Source organism: Molossus molossus, unplaced genomic scaffold (assembly GCF_014108415.1).
Source record: "Molossus molossus isolate mMolMol1 unplaced genomic scaffold, mMolMol1.p scaffold_m16_p_17, whole genome shotgun sequence".
Taxonomy (NCBI): domain Eukaryota; kingdom Metazoa; phylum Chordata; class Mammalia; order Chiroptera; family Molossidae; genus Molossus; species Molossus molossus.
This window is the reverse complement of record NW_023425352.1, coordinates 49548983-49568315: the sequence shown is the minus strand read 5'-3', so window position 1 is coordinate 49568315 and position 19333 is coordinate 49548983. Positions and strand designations below refer to the sequence as shown.

The 19333-nt window shown below is 37.4% G+C and overlaps 1 protein-coding gene across 1 annotated transcript in view; it reads right to left on the bottom strand.

Annotated features, from left to right (window-relative positions):
- Positions 1 to 19333, bottom strand: part of MYPN (myopalladin) — a 94987-nt gene that overhangs the window by 36332 nt on the left and 39322 nt on the right. Inside the window, exons 5-10 of the mRNA XM_036265035.1 lie at positions 17466 to 17580; positions 16336 to 16407; positions 9764 to 9905; positions 6888 to 6911; positions 4216 to 4332; positions 3362 to 3737 (exon numbers count right to left, since the gene is read on the bottom strand). Of these exons, the coding sequence (XP_036120928.1) occupies positions 3362 to 3737; positions 4216 to 4332; positions 6888 to 6911; positions 9764 to 9905; positions 16336 to 16407; positions 17466 to 17580 (846 nt within the window). The remainder of the gene's footprint in view (positions 1 to 3361; positions 3738 to 4215; positions 4333 to 6887; positions 6912 to 9763; positions 9906 to 16335; positions 16408 to 17465; positions 17581 to 19333) is intronic.

Below are 19333 nucleotides of genomic sequence, written 5' to 3'. Positions count from 1 at the left end.
ATTCTTAAATTTTAGTGGGCCTGAAAATTCTCTGGAGGCTCTAGTTAAAACACAGATTTCTGGACCCTGCCCCCAGAGCTGCTGATTCAGGGCCACAGAATCTGCATTTTATCACGTTTACAGGTGAGGCCATGCTATAAGTAGCAAGACTCTGGTTGGTTCTTACGTGCATCCAGGACTGAGAATCACTGTTCGAAAAAAAAAACTTTCCCCAAAGTATAGGCTTTCCCAGTACATTTTTATTTTTGTCTGACATTTTACTCATTTTAATTGTTAATTATTGTTTTTCCCCTGGGTGTGGAGGTGTGTGTGACAGGGTAGGGTGGGGTGATAAAAGGTTGTAATGCAGGTTGTCCAACTTCAGACCATTAGTTTCCAACCTGGCTGCATATTAAAATAACCTGTGGAGAGATTCTGATTCAATGGGGAGGGAAGGAATAAATATTTTTTAAAAGCTCCCTATTTTATTCTAGAGAGTAGCCAGGATGAAGAATCACTGATCTAGACAGCTTAGTATTCAAGTTGAGAATTTCAAAATCTGAATTATCTATGCTCTGATGAGAACAGTGCTTAAAAATGACAATTTTCGTCTCTGTTGCGCTTTTTTTTTTTTTTTTTTTTTTTTGGTATGTGTCCCTAGCGGGAACCGAACCCAGGACTCTCTGGTCCACAGGCCAATGCTCCAACTGCTGAGCCAAATCAACTGGGGCACTCTTGCACTTTTAAGATCTTTAAGAATTACATCTTTTATTCATATGAATGGCAAATTGAAGGAACAAGCAGAAAATTGTATACTCGAGAAGATTATTTAGAGTCAAAATATTTTAATGCAAAACCTAAAAGATGAAAACCAACTCGGTTAAAACCAGTAAGACAAGATTGTAGGCATGTGAATTCATCAAGGATGTGTGTGTGTACATGTGAGAATGCACATGTACCTTTACTGATACAAGCCTATATATCCACCACTAAGACAAAACTTTAAGGCAAAAAATTATATAGTGCTGAGGACTAGATTTTTAGAGAGTGTCACTACATAATCTAGTAGAAAGAATTTTTATATTCATTGAAAGTCTTATGTGGCAGATACTGCTGACTGACTACTTTGTAAAATGACTCAATCTTATTCATGGAGGCAACATGTGCAGCTAAAGACTATACTTCCCAGCCTCCTTTGTGGCTAGTATAACATGTGATTAAGTTCTGGCCAATGAGATATAAGCAGAAGATTTGGATAAGACCTAAGAAGGTTTCTTAAAATGAGTCTGACGTTAGGACTTTCATCATTTGCCCTTCTTGCTGCTTGAAATGCAGTTGTTCACCACCCTGGACTATGAGGGGACCTGGAGAAGTAGCCAGTGCTAAAGATGACAGAGAAGAAAAACAGAAGACTAGGTTCTTACTGACTACAGGGTCACCATAACAGCCCCAGACTGCCCATCTGATTCCTTTATCTGAGAGTAAAATAAACTCTCATGTGTTTAACCCACTATTAGTTTTGTTGTTGTTTTTTCTGTAACATGAAGCTAAACCTAATCCTATCTGACATACCTAATAGCCCCTAAACAGTTTCTGGGTAAGAGGAAGCTCTACAAAGGAGGCAATTTTCAAGGAAATAGGTTTGGGTTATTTGTTCCCATAACTCCCTTCTCTGAGAACTGCCCCCATCCCCCCAGTTTGGTGATCCATTTGACTCTTCCTCCCTCCAAACATGACCAGTTGGAATTTGAAATTGAGCTATAGAGTTAATAGTGGAATTTGGCACAAATCATGATGTAGAATGGGACACACCATGACGGGCCACTCATGAATTGCTAAATCTTCAGAGAGAGAATAGTGAAGTGGATATGCAAAGAGGGAACCAGGAGGCACTCAAGAAGTCGGAGTGAGCAGCGGGCAGAGGCTGGACTAACCATGTGATCCCAGCTCCCAACTTTCTAGTTCGCCTTCTTTGTTCAGGGCCTGGGTGTGTTTTGTTTCCCATTTCTGCATAGACCTCTCTTCCCCTCTTTTTACCTTAAGTGGATTCCGATTTCCTGGAACCATAAAGGGACCTGGAGAAGTAGCCAGTGCTAAAGGTGGCAGAGCAGAAAGACAGGAGAACTCTGAGGGGACAGAGACAATTATGGATGTGACTTGCTAAAAAGCATGTTTTGTAACGTTTAATTTTATGCTCTGAATTTTTCCTTATGTGGTAGTGAGAAGAATATAAAACCAAATAACACAAACTGCTTGCAATGAACATCTTGTAGTCAGCACTGATGGAAATGCTGATACTGCAATTTTTTTTTTTTTTTTATCCTCACCCAAGGACGTTTTTGCATTTATCTTCAGATAGAGCAGGAGGGAGAGTGGGAGGAAGAGAGAGAAACATCGATGTGAGAGAGACACATCAACTGGTTGCCACACACACAACCCCATTCAGAGAAGGAGACAAACTGCAACTGAGGTATGTGCCTTTAGCAGGAACCAAACCCTGGCCTCTCTGGTCCGCAGGCCGACGCTCTAACCGTTGAGCCAAACCGGCCAGGGCAATACTGCAGGTTTTAATGTTGATATTTAAATGTTTATGTAATTATAAACATAATTTTATCATTTTGATGTGTGGATCAAACAGAAAAGAACAGTAGTATCAAGTACTGTGTTTGCTTTATTATGGATGAACGTTGTACATTGCAACATGTCTCTGATGGAGACTTTCCAGAGGATTAGGGCAACAACCACATCAGTCTCCTAAGGTGAATCTGAAAATCATGACTTTCTTTCATCCCATTATACAGGGTGGGGCAAAAGTAGGTTTACAGTTGTTCATATGCAAATTAATACAATAATAAATAAATAAATAATAATACAAGAATAAACTCTGTTTCATGTACGCACGACTGTAAGCCTTACTTTTGCCCCACACTGTATTTATACACAACCTACTGTGGTTACTACAGCATATCTAGCTATTGCAAAGAACTGTCTAAAAAATACTAAATCTCTTTTCCATAATGACTACAGAAGCTTACGTTGAAGCAGAAACGGGAAATATAAGGATAAAATTACAGACTTTGGGGATTATTAGAAGCAAGAAGGGACTTTTTAAGAGTACAGAAACTCTTTACCTGGAGTCCTCTAATACAAGGCACATATTTTTTAGCTAGTTTAGGTGTAACATTTCTTGGAAGTAGAATATTAACAGTAAGGATGATAGTGATAGTACACTTAGATTGGTGTAAGGATGTATGGTTCTCAAAGCATTTAAAGTGTATTTTCTCCTTTTGTAATTCCCCTTTTCAGCTCCATAATTTTTGAGAAGGGAAGACGCAGAGAAGCTCAAAGGCACTCTTGGTTATCCATTCCAATTTTTACTTACAGTTTTGGTTTGGCCAGGACTGGAGGGGGCTCTTTGACAGGTGAAGACGGCTCAGGGGTTTTTGTTGCCTGTCCATTGAATCTCTCCAGGAAAGAATCAGGCCTGATCTGGTTGGTGGTCACCATGCTGCCCTCATAAGACGTTGCTTCAATTCCTTTGTCATCTTCAGGCAGGTTGAAGTGTACACGGAGCCCGATCCTCGAGCTGGACCGGGGCTCGTTGTGGTTCACCAGAACCCCCTCAAGTTTGGGTTTTGGGGGTTGTTCCACAGAAGAAGGCTCTGGGTTGGGTGGGGATGGCTGTTGTTCAATGACAGCCAGGTTGGTGGTGGAGTTGGCTGAGTGAAGAGACCCATTATTTCTGAGGTCTTCATTTCCTGAAATGACAATAATAGGACCTGAGCTGTTAGCTTTACTCAATAAGACTGAGATGGAATTGTAACCTTAAGTGGAGGCATGTATCAAACCAGATGATTATGCTAATGGGAAAAAAACTTGTTAAAAACAAAGAACATAATCTGGGATATTAAAGAAAGGTGAGGATACAGGAAAAAACTAAACTAGAAATTTAAGTACTGTTTTGGAAAGAATGTTAGAACTTTATATAAAACCAAGGGATGTCCTCTTAGGGAGTATAATAGATAACAGTAGGACAACTGGAGTGGTGGTTTTAAATGCAATAAGAAATTGAAAATTGGATATTGTTCAAGAACACTTTCCTCAATAATTCAATTTTTTTTAAAGAAGAGCCAAGTTAGCTTCATATGAAAAGCAGTAAGGAAGGATAATATAAACTCCCCATACTCATATTCAAAGTCATAGTCTAAATTGTTCTGGCACTTAAAGAGCCCTTACCTCTTACATCTAGCTGTGCAATGCTTGACACTGTGCCGTATTTGTTGCTTGCAGTACATGTGAAACATCCAGAGTCTTCTGCAAATACTTCAGCAATGACCAAAGTACAAATCTCCTCTAAATGCCAGTAAAACAGAATGATTACTGACTTAATTACAAAAATGGAATTATGGAATTTACTGATATCAGATGGTGATTCTACAAGTCAATGTAAGAAATTGATTACATTAATTGCTTGAAAATAACTAGTCCAATCATTTGATTAAATTGACTGATTGGCAGGCTAAATGAGGCAAAACACATAGAACAAATAACTCCATGTAGACAAACTATTGACAAGAGAATATTATGATAATATACTATATATTATGGATTCTCAAATTATCTTTTATGTCATCAGTTCAGATGACAAAAATAGAACTGAGGAACACTAAACTTAAAAAAAAAATCACAAAAACAAATTAGGAGTTAAAGCAAAAGGAGGTTTTTGTGAAATAAAAGGATTAATAAAAACAATTTTTAAAAACCAGTCTCTCACTCTTTCTGTGGAGAACTTTTGCAGTGTGGTAATTTTAAAGGAAGGTCACAATTTAAAACCGGATAATAAATATTTTGCTTAGCTAATAATAATTAGCTAATACAATAACTTGAAATGCTGGGTGAAATATGAGTGAAATGGCAATTCTTATGGATTACTCTAATATACAGCATGAACTCCCTTTTGAATAACTATAGAAGTCATTCCCAGATAGAACCATATGCTTATCACTGAAAATTCTTATAGTTAGATGTTTCGTGACAGTTAATGAAGAGATAACTAAGACAGTATCCCAGACCTCCAGTTATCACCCAGCAGACCTGACATTAAAAACAAAATTAATAAAAGCATAGTTGTATTAGGAGAAACTCATCATCTCCATGTTTCGTGATAACTGAATTGAATTAGCTGGACAACCTCTAGGAAAACTGGACAGGAGGCCAGGGCAGACAGTGTTGAGTACTTGCTCAATAACTCTATATCCTCATTCCTTCTTATTAACAGAATTCTAACCTTGTCCACCCTCTTTGGAGTGGTTACATGCTTCATGGCAAGCTGGCCTTGCCCAGGCCTCAGGTGGTGAATTGTAACTGGTCATGCAAAGCCAGTCTTGCTAACTCTATTCTTGCTAAGTAATGGCATGTGACATGCAATTCTTGTCAATGAGATATTAGGGAAAGTCTCCTGGGGAGTTTCTGGGAAGGTTGTTCTTGTTCTTTACAAGGGACAAAAGAAAGTGTTATTCTCTATTTTATTCCTCTGAATATTGTCATCTGCATGTAATATCCATAACTGTGGCAACTGTCTTGGGTATATGAGTAGAACCCACCTAAGAGGATACTCTGAAGAGAGTAGAATGGAAAATGGAAAAAAGTCTTCGTCCCTGATGATCTCTGACATGCTAAATTAAGCAATCTCAAGTCTGCCGTTTCTTAGGGCATATTGTTATGTGAGAAAATACATTGTCCTCATTGCATAAGCCACTTTTAATTAGGTCTTCTTTACTTGCTGCCCAAAGAATTCTAAATGATAGAGAGGCAAAGTATGGTTTTGGTGCCTCTCTACCCTTGGGCTATGTTTCCTTCTCCATGCTCCCCTTCCCAAATATTCATACTTTCCTTTTCCAGCAACCTGCTCTTGGAAAATGATCTGATAAATTCATTTGCACTATACCATACCTGCCTTATAAGATAAAGCATTCTGTCTCCAAAGGTACTTGTATTATACAGGTGGAAGGAAGAACTCTCTAGTTGTGAGATTTTAGGTCATGGAGCTGGGAAAGGTAGGACTTGTTTTGGGCAGGGATCCCTATTGAATGACTTAGAAATTGTTTTGTATATGAGACTGCCTAGTGAAAATGCCTGCTTTGGATGAATGTGTCAAAGCCTAAAATATTTTCAAGGGAAAAAGTACTTCACTACAAGCAATGCAAGAATAAGATGGCTCTGGTCTTTACTATGTATCCCCAAGGGCCTAGTGCAGGGCTATGCAACATGGATGTTCAGTGTCTACCTCTGGAATGCCTTCCCATACAATTTTCAGAAGAGAATTATAAATTCCAAACCATCATTCTTACCCACGGTAAGATACACAATGTGATATTTCAGGGTGATCACAAGGAGGACACTGAGATATTTATACTTGGACTGTGAGAGACTTGTATTTTTTTTAGAGGTAAGAGCTTCACCTATTTGTCACTTTCATGTCATCTTAGTATCCTTCCAACCAAATCTAATACCATCTCGGGCATTTTATTGATTCAGCAAATTTCAAAATCTGATGCTTAAGTTTTCAGAAACATAGGCTGTGAAATTGGAATTGATCTAGAATTATGGAAATTGTTCTGCCAATTTTGGGAGGTCATGAGTAGAAGACAAGGGAAGAGGGAAGATATTCCTAAGAAACAATCTTCAATACTAACTACATTCATATTAGATATTGAATACATATTTCAAATTTGTACATTCTCTCTTTCTTTCATTCTACAGTAATGGCTAGAGTTGGTTTGGATCTTTTCCCTAAAACTTTAGTTTTCACGTTTTCTTGACCTTAGTGTAATTTCAATATGTTTTGTGATATATATAAAATAATCACTAACCACACACTAATAAATTAAAGTTAAAATGATCTTTACCTGGCTCTGCCATGGATCGAGGTTCTAAAAGAAAAAATTAAAAGATTCTTAGCATTTATTTTACTGAGAGGCTATATTTTCATCAGAAGCTTCCTATAGAATTCCATAGTCACTTGCATACTCATGAGTGATTTGTTCAAGTTAAGCTGTAAAATGTTAAGTAAAATGAGCTAAGCACCAATGACCTCCACAGGGACAAGATGGCTGTCACCGAGGGCAACAAGAGAGCTGCTAACTAAATGATATTGCTGTATCTTGAGACACACCTGGGTTCCACTTGGGACACATCAACCTTAGGTGAGGAAAAGTTACTGAGTTCACTGGGATTCAGGAACGACTGACTGGCTTTTATTGGTACCCATTCAGCCTTACCTGAAAAAACTTTGTGAAGACTGAGAAATTATCTTGGTTTTGGGCTCTCACATGCTAATAAAATGTAGAATATACCTTTAAGGTTTCTAATATTATGAGACAGGTTCCTTGAGAGCTGGTCCTTTATCTTAAAATTATTTGGCATTCCTGAAAGTGCCCACTTGGTACTGCATATAGGTGTTCAACTATTGTTTATCAAATTGTAGGCACTCAGTAAGCAATTGTTGAACTTAGTTACAATCTTCTACACTGATAGATAATTGAAGTTTTTTTTCTCAGTTTCAATGGTATTCAGAATATACTACTATTGCTGATACACTGCTGTTAAACTTGATAATAGTTTGATTCATATATCATACTGATCCAAGTGATCAGTTTAGTCTATTTTGTGATAGACTAAACAAATTAACAAAAAAGCAAGTATATTTTCACTATATTTTATGTTGAATAGGTCAAGGTGAAAGGACTTACGTGACAAGAAAAGAATTAAACATTTGAATATATAAATAATTCTTACAATAAAAAAATAAAAATCTAATATTAAAAATGAGCAAAGAAAATGAATAGGTAATTTAAAATAAAGAAATACAAAGACCAAATAAAGATGAAAAACAGTTCCATCCCATATCTAATTAGTGAAGTGTGGATCAATAGAAGTGTTTCCAACCTGGTCGGTGTGGCTCACTGGTTGAGCATCAACCCATGCACCAAGAGGTCACTGGTTTGATTCCCAGTCAGGGCACGTGGCCAGGTTGTGGGCCCAATCCCCAGTGGGGAGCATGCAGAAGGCGGCCAATTAATGTTCTCTCTCACTGATATTTCTCTCTCTCTGCAAATCAATGAAGAAAAAAAATAAAAAATAAAAAAAGAAGCATTTCTATCTGGGCCTATAAAATTAGTAAAGGTTGGCCCAGCTGGTGTGGCTCAGTGAACTGAGCATCGTCCCATGGACTGTGAGGTCCCGGTTCAATTCCCAGTCAGGGCACATGCCTTGGTTGTGGGCTCAGTCCTCAGTAGGGGGCCCCCGATTGATATTTCTCTTTCACATTGATGTTTCTATCTCTCTCTCCCTCCTCTTTCTCTAAAATATCAATGAAAACATATTTAAAAATTTTTTTCTCAGTGTTAGGAGAGTGTCTAGGGGGAAAAAAGGAGAAACATCTGTAACAAAAATAAATTAATAAAAATTGAAAAAAATTAATAAAAAATTAGTGAAGGTATATTGCTGGTTGTAGTAAAATATAGCTAGGACAATATGTGTCCCAGTTCAGCTGGGACAAACCTGGTTTATTCCTAGGTTCTCTGTAATTATTAATAGTACTCTCTTCCACTCCCCAAAGTGTCCCAAATTGGATAATAAATTATGTGATTATCCTATATTTAGTTCAACCTTTTGGGATGGCATTTTGGCAATATACAGGGCTGGGCAAAAGTAGGCTTACAGTTGTTTATATGGAAAAAGACATGCAGGTTATGATTATTACAATAGCTTTATTAATTCTGTGTTTTATGTACTCATAACTATAAAGCTACTTTGCCTACCCCTGTATATTAAAAGTCTAAAAAATGTAAACTTACAGTAGTAATTATAGTACTTGAATTTATTTTATATTCACAAATATTTTCTCTGTTAACATGCATTGAAATATAGTGTATAATGGTAAACTTTTGTGAACAAAATACATGTTCAACAATAGAAATTTAAATACATGTGAAATTAATTGTATTCCTTCCTTCCTTCCTTCTTTCCTTTTTTCTCTCCTTCCTTCCTTCCTTCCTTCCTTCCTTCCTTCCTTCCTTCCTTCCTTCCTTCCTCCTTCCTTCCTTCCTTCCTTCCTTCCTTCCTTCCTTTTTTTTCCTCACCTGAGGACATTTTTGCTTTTATCTTCAGATACAGTGTGGGGGAGGGGGGTAGAGAGAAACATCGATGTGAGAGAGACACACTGACTGGCTGCCACCCCACACAACCCCAACAGGGGCTGGGGACAAACTGCAACAAAGGTATGTGCCCTTAGCGGGAACCGTTAGGGAACCGACCTGGGATTCTCTGGTTCGTGGGCCAACGCTCTAACTGCTGAGCCAAACTGGCCAGGGTGATTTATTTCTTTTAAGTAAGAGAAGCCTATATTTATTGACATGGAAAGATGGTCATAAAATATTGAGTGAAAAAATTAATTTACAATAAAGAGTATGATTTACAGTTGACATACAATATTACATTAGTTTCAGGTGTATAACCTAGTGATTATACATTTATACACCCCAATAATTCTAGTACCTATCTGACACTATAAAAAAGAGTATAATTTATTTTTATTAAAAAATATAGAAAAAATTTTGGAGACAATACATGAAAATATTAATAGGGTTTAGTTTGGGGGATTATGATTACAGGTGATTTTTATTTTATTATTTTAATTAGTTGTTAAAAATTATAAAAATATATGTATACAATACATTTGTAAAACATAATTATAAAAAATAATTTTAAAGCATTAACTTACTTTTCTGTAAAATTCTAAAATCTGGAGAATCTTCTATCAAGGTCCCTTCTCTATACCATTCAACTTTAGGAGATGGAGCACCTTTTACTCTGCATTCAAAGACAACCAGCTGACCCTCAGAGGCTGATAAATTTTGTAACATCTATAACAAGAACAACATTATTAGAACCAAAAGGTATACATTTTTGAAATCTAGTTCCACTGCTGAATTTTAGAAAAAAATACCATTGCCTCCATGTTTGGATTTTCTTCAAATCTTCTACATCGCCACAGCTTTGTATGGATGCGCATTAAGTCTATTTGTGAAGATCAGGGCTCAGAATCATCTGGGCCCTTATGAAGCTTTTTCCTCACTCTCTCCCTCCTTTTATTCTCTGTTGCAGTAGTAGGTAAGTTTATTAAATACTAGGCAAAACATTAGAGGGATTCCAAAAATAATAATTTTTTTGTAAAGTATTCCTGTTTTTCAGTGCCCAAGTGGAATTTGATTTCCAGAAATAATAACAATTCAAAAAATCTGCAGGGAGTGTCTAGCAGGTACATTCAGCATAGGAGTAATGTATTTTTTTCCACATGAGAATATCACTGTCCATGAGGTGTAACATCTCTGTGGTTCAAGTACCTGTAACTGACTCTATTTTCCTGGCTTTGCCTTATTTACATTCTGTAGTCCTGGAAATTGACTTTTGTTTTGCTATTTTGTTTTCCTTATGTGTTCTTTACAGTATAGCCTCAACATCTGCTTGAAGATATAAACAATGACTATCTCTATGAAATTATAGTCACATTTGGAGTCTTAGGTCATGGTAAAATACCTTATAATTTTGTGAAGGTATCATTAAATGTTTTTCCACACTTCCACGAAGAAAAGGTTGACAAAAACCACTTTGAACTGTAAAATAACAGTATATTCCATAATAGACTCCATGGGAGAATGGAACTCACATTTCCTTTCACAAGTGGTCTTGCCCTCATCATGAATTGTGAACTTAAAGTCACACATTCTTTGTGTAGTAGGTGCTTCATTTGATTATGAAATGTTTGGCATGTGTGTGAGCATACTTTTGTTTTTAATTTTGGCCCAAATATTATAAGCATGGGAAGGTTATGATTAACTTCCTCCACAAGCTCTTTTAATAACAAACATTGCAAGGTTTTCTATTATTACAATTTTGGGATCTGCAATTGGGAAGTACTGGCTCTTCCTTCAGAGAAGCCAGTATTATTTTTTATTTTGTCATTCACTCTTATAAATCTTTTGTGATTGTTTACAGCACTTTTCTGAACAATTTATGCTATTTTGTGCATGTTTGTATCATATTTATGGCATCTATCTGAGGAATACAGGGGTGGGGATAACCATATGGCTTCAGCTACAGTAGGAGACGTTTACCTCCGAGGGGAATGTAAATTAATATTGGGACAGCCAGGGGGCGATGTAGGTCAAAGTTAGTGTTTTGTTCTTTTTTTGCGTTTCCAAATTTGTTTGCTGAAGTAATTCAGGTTGGGATTTGCAGAGCAGTTTCTGAATTAATAAGGAACTATTTGATTAAAGACCTTTTTTATTATTTATCTACCCAAAATTTAGTGACAAGAATGGAATGCTCTAAGTTAGCAGGGAATATCAATGCCTCTTGAGCGCTCCTGGCACACTGGTGAATGTGCCCGCCACCCTGACATCTGGGCAAATTCTGTGTTAAGACAAGCTTTGGGGTCTATTGAATACTCTAATGGCAGTCGGACATTTCCCTGGGATTCATAGATAATAGAGTTTCATTTCTCCTTGAGGCAAACAAATTAGAAAAACATACAAAGAAACAACAACAAAAAAGGTGGTGTCCGGCCGGTGTGGCTCAGTGGTTGAGCAACGACCTATGCACCAAGAGGTCACCGGTTCAATTTCCAGTCAGGACACAAGCCTAGCTTGTGGGCCCGGTCCCCAGTGGGGGGCATGCAGGAGGCAGCCAATCGATGTTGTCTCTCATTGATGTTTCTATCTCTCTCTCCCTCTCACTTCCTCTCTCTCTAAAATCAATAGAGGGGGAAAAAATGAAAAGAAAAAGGTGGTGATGGCAGAATGGGTTGAGTAAATAAAATATGGCACATTTTAAAAATAGATGTAAGCAGAATGAGGTCAATCTATGTGGTTTGACATGGCTTGCAATTTAGTTCAGATATATAAGCCAATTCTCAATCTGCAGAGGTTACACCAAAGCCCTGCTTGCCAAAGGACCTCCTTGAGAGGATATGTTACTCACAATTGAGACGGACATTATTGTTATTATTCACCTGACATCGATGGCCAAGACCTGTGTTATATGTGAGAGTCCAGCCAAGATACCTGAGATACTATAGTGCATGGAATATGCCAATAAATATCTGTGATATAAGATAGAAGCTCACTCCAGTGTGACACCTCATCAATACTCAGTAAAGGAAATGCCAACGGTCATCTTATGAGCCACTTAGAAAAAAGTTTTGCAAGTCACAGTTTGAAGGACAATGATAGTTGTTATTGCTGAAAACTGCTTTTCTACAAAAGTCTCATGGGAAGGAACTGGAACACATCACTGCACTGAAACAGTTGCACCATTTAAACCTAGTGTAGATGGTGCCACAGTAGTAGGTCTTGAGCTGTTACTAATGGCACAGTGTGTGTACACTATGTACAGACTTTATCATAATAATCTAAGTTTCGCTGAAGATGAATAATGCAAATGAAACATTTCCCAACTAGCAAAGATTAAGTTAATTTTAACTAGGAATTATCTATCTATCTGGACTAAAGTCACTATAACCAAATGTCATTCACTTCTTGAGGTAAACAGTATCCAAAGTGCAAATCTGTCTTGTGTGTCATCACCATACTAATAATCTGGGAAGACATTCTTTTAGGGTAACTTGACTACTCAGAGCCTTTGAGAAGCATGTCTTCCATGGTCATTTGATATTGGATTTTTTTCTCTATTCCCCCTAAACACACTCAGATGCCACAAAGCGATGAAAGCAATGGTTCCTTTTTAGCTGAAATGGAAGTTATTCTCCACACAATAAATATTACTGTGTACCTGCTTTGTGCCAAGTGCTATAAATGTGAGTTGAAAGGACAATTCCTGCTTAGTAGATCCTACCTACAAACATAATGCAGGGACATCTTGAGAAAGAGCATTTTCCTTATTGGTTAAAAAATGTTGGCTACAAGGTTCATACTGTCATTTTATTCCCTTTTTAATCCACTTGATATTATTGCACCTTAGAAGATGCTGCAAATGAATGTTTGTAGTGCTTTAGGCTGCAATAGGATCACAGCAGTTTTTACTGATAAAGAACTGTTTGATTGAAGACCCTTTGCCCCTCGATTGTCAGATGCCCTGTGTAACAGCTGAATCAGAAAAGCCTCTGGAATTGTCAGGTTGGGAAGAGGGGCCCATGTAATCTTCAGAAATCTGGATCCGGTCACTGGTCCAGTTATTTCAGGGTTTCCTGCCTCTGATATTATATAACGAAGCACTCTTCTTCAAATTCTCACTTCCCCTGCCCCCTTGCACTCTTCAAATTACTGCTGAAGCAGCTGGAGCCAGGGCTGCTGCAGCCTTGAAAGTCCGCCAGAGCAGCTGCTGTTGGCGTGGGAGCAATGATAGGAGTAAGATTCTAATTTGATCATCTACCTCCCTTCACACTCAAGAAGTGTGAGCCTTGTTTTCCCCCCATAAATAGAGTAAAAGTGTTTTTGATACTGTATAGAGGATGAAGGATAGTTCCTCTCCATAAAATATTTAAAAATATGGGTATCACCTATGCTCAGAGCAGTGAACTAACATATAGAACCCCAGTCTTCTCTCAAACTCTACCACTGTTTTGTCGGGTAGCTCTCCTTTTCATTTTAATCTTCTTTAAAAAGAAGACAATGCCACTAATTCCCTATCACCAAAAAAAGGCACAAGAGGTTGAATAAAACTCTGCTCTCTAACTAATGCTTTTAAAAAATCGGCTTCTTGCCATTACTGTATTCGCAAAGAAATGCTTTGGGCAGTATAGAAAGTGAGTCATGGGGGCTGAAATGTCAGAAGTTCCTAATGAAGTAAAAGAACAGGAATAACCCGAATAAATATATGCAAATGATCAGTTATCATGTCTCATGCCACGTGATTACCATCGCCAGTGGCTGTGACTCAGAAATTTTCTAACGACGCTGGTAGTGACTATGACCTCAATCCTGCCGGTGCTAATGGAAACTAACGCAAGCACGCTGTTGCTGATAAGTCCTCTGGAATCTGAGTCACAGTCTATCCTGGTGCCCTATGTCTGAACAATCCTGGTCCATTTATGGAGGCAAAAGCATACATCTGTGGGCTGAGAAAGCCTCATCAGAGTTTGGGTCTTTGTATTAAGGACCGTTTTCCCACCATTTGTCTAAGAAACAACATATACTAATGATTATTCATTTTCCCATTTTTATTTATCAAAGGCATATATGTATCAGCCAATCAGAGCATCTAATTAGAAGGAGGTAATCAGAGTCACCACACAAAGCAGCTAAACTTGCTGCTCTAACCAGTTCATGAAAATGAAATATAAAGAATAAGTGTTAAAGTCTTACTGTAGTTTTTGGAATAATAAAAATGACTTTGGACCTATTATTCCCCGTATGGACTCCCACGTAGGTATTAGAGATAACCTTCAAGGTGCTTGGGAGAAACAGAAAAGTGAACAGTTTTATTATTGTGCTGAATGTTGTACCAGAGGTCTGCACCAGGTGACAGAGATGCAGGGAAGACAGAGCACCTGGGAAGATTTAAAAGTGAGTGGAAGGGTAAGGACACCTCTCTGGTGTCTGGCTGGGCAGATGGTAGTGAGAATGAGAAAATAGGAGATTTCAGTTGGGACTAGTTATAATATTCTGTGATTTAGTTGCCTTTGAAGAGTCAGCATTGTCTCCAGGGTGTGACAAATGGGCATGACAAATTTAAGTGTCCTGATTGCTGGGGCACTTAAGCTCTGTTTTAAGGCTGAATGACTTAGCAGTGAGATAAGAGACCATTACAGGTAGCTCTGTTAGCTATATAACACACACACACACACACACACACACGTCCATTTATAACTCTTCATCAAAGTCTTATATTTGCCAAGTCACAATATATTGCTCTCCTACTTCAAGTCTTTGAAAATAGCAATGCTGAAATTTCAAAAGCAGATTACAGGAATGAATCTGAAAAATCAAAAGGCATCTCATTTCCCATAAGAATGATGACCCAGCTGATATGGATATGGGTAAACATGTCTCACTCTAGACTCTGGAAGATTTTGGGAAACCATCTTGGATGAGCTGATATGGTTGAACTTCCCTAATAGTGATGTTTCTGTAGAAGTTGTGGATTTATCTCTTCCTTTAGGATCAGTACTCATTGGAAAAGACATAATTTTTGCCATTTGGCTCTGAATCATAATGTCTCAGTCCAAGAACTATTGGAAGTTTGATCTGGATAAGTCTTTGTTGTGAGAAGCTGTATTTCTATCCATTGCAGGATGTTTAGTGGCATCTCTGGACACTAGCAGCACAACCTTCCAGTGTGACAACTAAAAATGTCTCCAGACATCACCAAATGTCCACTGGGGGGCAAAATTAACCCTGACTGAGAACCATTGCTCCAAACTAAAGCATACTTCTGAGAGCATAAAATCTCTTTGAGTCCAAGTTGGCATTCATTCAAACAATAAATTATAAATCCAGGCATATATTCCACCCCAGTATGTAGTCTTCATAATATATATCTATATCTATATCTATCTATCTATCTATCTATCTATCTATCTATCTATCTATCTATCTATCAATTCAATATGAGTCAATTTTTTACCTTTTATTTTATTGCCTGTATAACATATAAACAAAGTCAATGTTATATAAGAGAAAGAACAACTGAGTGAGAATTGGGAGAACTTGTTTCTAGTAATGATTCTGTCACTAACTAGTTCTGTGACTTTGGATAAAGTGCTTAATCTCGCTGGCCCTCTCTTGTTTTTTTCATTTGTAAATAAAAGTGCTTGAGTAAAATTTCCAGTTCTAATACAAAGACTATGAGACTCAGAATTAATGCCACCACAATAGTTGATACCAGGAAATAGAAAAATAGTACTCTTTGTCCTAGAGTGAGGTTTTATATTAAGATTCCAAAGAACATTTAACTCCATCTTTTTGAACAACAAAGACATTCTTTTGGTGCAACTCAATTCTTTTTAAAGTCCATCCAGAGAAACCTTTAGAGTATTAAGTGGCTAGAAACTTATCACCTGAGCCCTAGGTGTGGCTATTGTGTTTAATAGCAATGGGAATGGCCATGGAGATCAGTGTGGTGAGTGGGGAAGACAGTTATTTCATTACATAAACTATTATCAGAAATCTGGGACTTGAATGACATAGTAACAACTACTAAAAATCCCAAACCTTATACGGCACTTATAACAGACCAAAATCCTGACATAAAATCAGTAATATTGGATCCTACAACTTTGTTTCGGTATTGTAGTATATTTAAAGCCATGACAGAAAGAAGTAATGTTTTGGTTACCTTTGTAAACACAGGAGCTGCAATGATAGGTTTTCCATCCAATCCTTGCAAATAGTTGGTAGGGCTCTGACACTGTTAGAAGGGAATAAACAATAGATTTTTTTTATCACTAGCTTTATCAGATAGATAGGTAGATAGAACATATTTACAGAATTTGAAATTAATCGAAACCCAAAAGACTGACATTTTCTGTCTATGAATCACAGATTTCAAATTTTATACTGAGTTAATTATTTTTCTTTCTAGATCATGGTGGCTATTTAAATATGTGCCCACTGTCTCACAAATGTAATTAACCCTAAATCCCTGAAGAGGTTCCATAGAACTCCCGAGCCTCCACAAATCACAAGTTGAAAACTACTGAATTAGAACTAAATGTGACCTTAATATATGGGTTAGGTAAGTAACTTTAATTTTTTTAAAAGTTGTTTTGAGTCAATAAATACATCAATAACATGCTATAAATATGTTTAGATTAGTATGATTTTATATTTTTAGAAGAATATGCACACATATATTTTCATATATATATATGCCCTAGAAAATGCACGAAACTATCTGCTAGAAACTATTAAAAGAAGATACCTCTGAGGAGTGGGGGCATGAGAGTAGAACCTTGACTAAAGTTTTTACTTAGTATACTTCTGTATTTTTCAAATGATTTCACACTAAGCATGTATTAGTATCATCATCATCATCATCATCATCATCAACAACTTGATGGATGAGCATCTTTAATGTATTTCAAATAAATAATTTCATGGTTGTTCTCTTAGAAAGTAGAATTCTTTACAGTTCCACGAAATTGAGTGTCCTGGGCCATTGTGAGAAATATATGTGTAATCAATACTCTAGTGCCAATAAAGCTGGAATATTAGAAACTAATTTGTAAAGAGTTTCTTTTCCTGTGAAAGTTGCCTATGAAGCTAGAGATTATGTTCCTAAAGCAATATGAACCACTGACATCCTACATCAGAAGTATAGATTATCATGATCATGGAAGTGTATTGCCCAAGATCATCATGAAGGTACAACAGAGAAGAATATGGACATGCCATACAAGATGGTCATGGTTACAGTGACTGCTTGTCACAGTCCATGGCACTTGTGTTTCACTTAGACTTTTGTACCTTTTGGATGGTTGAGACACTCGGCTGGGCCACCACATGCTGGGCTTGGAGTACTGATGAAGGAATGACTGCTGAAGTAGTGGGAGGGGATGACACCTCTTTTGCCTTCTGGATTCTGAAAAATGATTAAAATAGATCAAACAGACCTATCATGGCTTATGAAAATTCTTTCAGCAAAGTTAGTAATATTATCCCACTTATAGTTAGATGTAATACAAATCTTTGGTCAACGATATTCCACAGATGATTACTGAAGACTTCTTTGCTGCACACTTTGTTAAATGTAAACAGAAAGATGAATAGATACCATTCCTGTCCTTGAGTTAGTTGCTCTCAGACAAGCTGGGGACTCGTGCATATTCACAACTGAGAATCCAGACAAGTGCTATGATAGAATATGTGCTATGTGCAGAAAATCATTTTTTGATATTTGTTTTGTTGTTGCCCTCTGTATTTCCTCCCATTTCAAGTAAGAGACCAGGCTTTGTAAATCTTTGCTTCTGGGATTTGGGCATGGCAGAAAACAGAAATATCCCAAGTCAATGAGCTTTTAAAGTTTACAAAAATTGAAGAAATTATTCGAAGGGCAAGAGAGTCCAGAAATGTTCTTTGTTGTTGTTGTTGACAACATTACAGATGTCTCCCACTTTTTTCCTTTTTGCCCCCCTCCACCCAACCCCTGCCCCACTTCAGGCCTTCCCCATACTATTGTCTGTGTCCATGGGTTATATATATATGTTCTTTGGTTAATCTTTTCCCCACCCCCCAAAAGAAATATTCTTGAAGAGGCTCCAGAAGGGAAATTATTTTAGTTTTGTGGATCTTGCCAGAGAACCTGACAAGAGGGAGAACTGAGTCCAAAGGAAATGGTAACCTCTATAATAAAAGGGTCTCACTCTTGCTAAACATATCAATACTCAAGTATATCAGGAAGCAACAAAGGACTGGGCTTGAAGAGCCCTTGAGGTCGAGCATGGGCCTCTCCGCAGTAACCTGTGGGGATAGATGACCGATGACAGAATGAGCTTCCCTTTTGTTTAGATGTTACCTCTCTCTGCCTCAGCGTCCTCATCTCTAAAATGGGGAAATAATTTTGACCTCATAGGATTTTTGTAAGGGTTATAAATAAGGTAATTCATGTAAGATGCATATAGCAGTATTTAACATCAAATACTATATGTTTTTTTCTTTATCTTTATTGTTGAATAGATTGCAGATGTCCTCCATTTTTGCCCCCATTGACTCTCCCCTACCCACTCCCACTCCTCTCTTGCCTTCCCCACACTATTGTCTGTGTCCATTGGTTATGCATACATGCATATAAGTTCTTTGGTTTATCTCTTCCCGCACCCCCTCCTCCCTTCCCTTTGAGGGTCGTCAGTCTAACAACCAATTTGTACTTCTTAATCCTTTCACCTTTTTCACCCCCCCAAGCCCCCTCCCATCTGTCAACCAACAAAAAATTTCTCTGTATCTATGAGTCTCTTTCTGTTATGATTGTTCATTTGATTTGTAGATTCAATTGTTGATAGATATGTATTTACTGCCATTTTATTGTTTGTATTCTTGTTCTTCTTCTTCAAGAAGACCCATCAACATTTCATATAACACTGGTTTGGTGGTGATGAACTCCTTTATCCTCTTTTTGTCTGGGAAACTATATGTCTATCAATTCTAAATGATAGCTTTGCAGGGGAGAGTGATCCTTGCTTTTCATCACTTTGAATATCTCTTGCCACTGCTTTCTGCAAAGTTTCTTTTAAGAAATCAGCTGACAATCTTATGGGAGCTCACTGTAGGTAGCAAACTGCTTTTCTCTTGCTGCTTTTAAGATTCTCTCTTTGTCTTTAACCTTTGGCATTTTGATG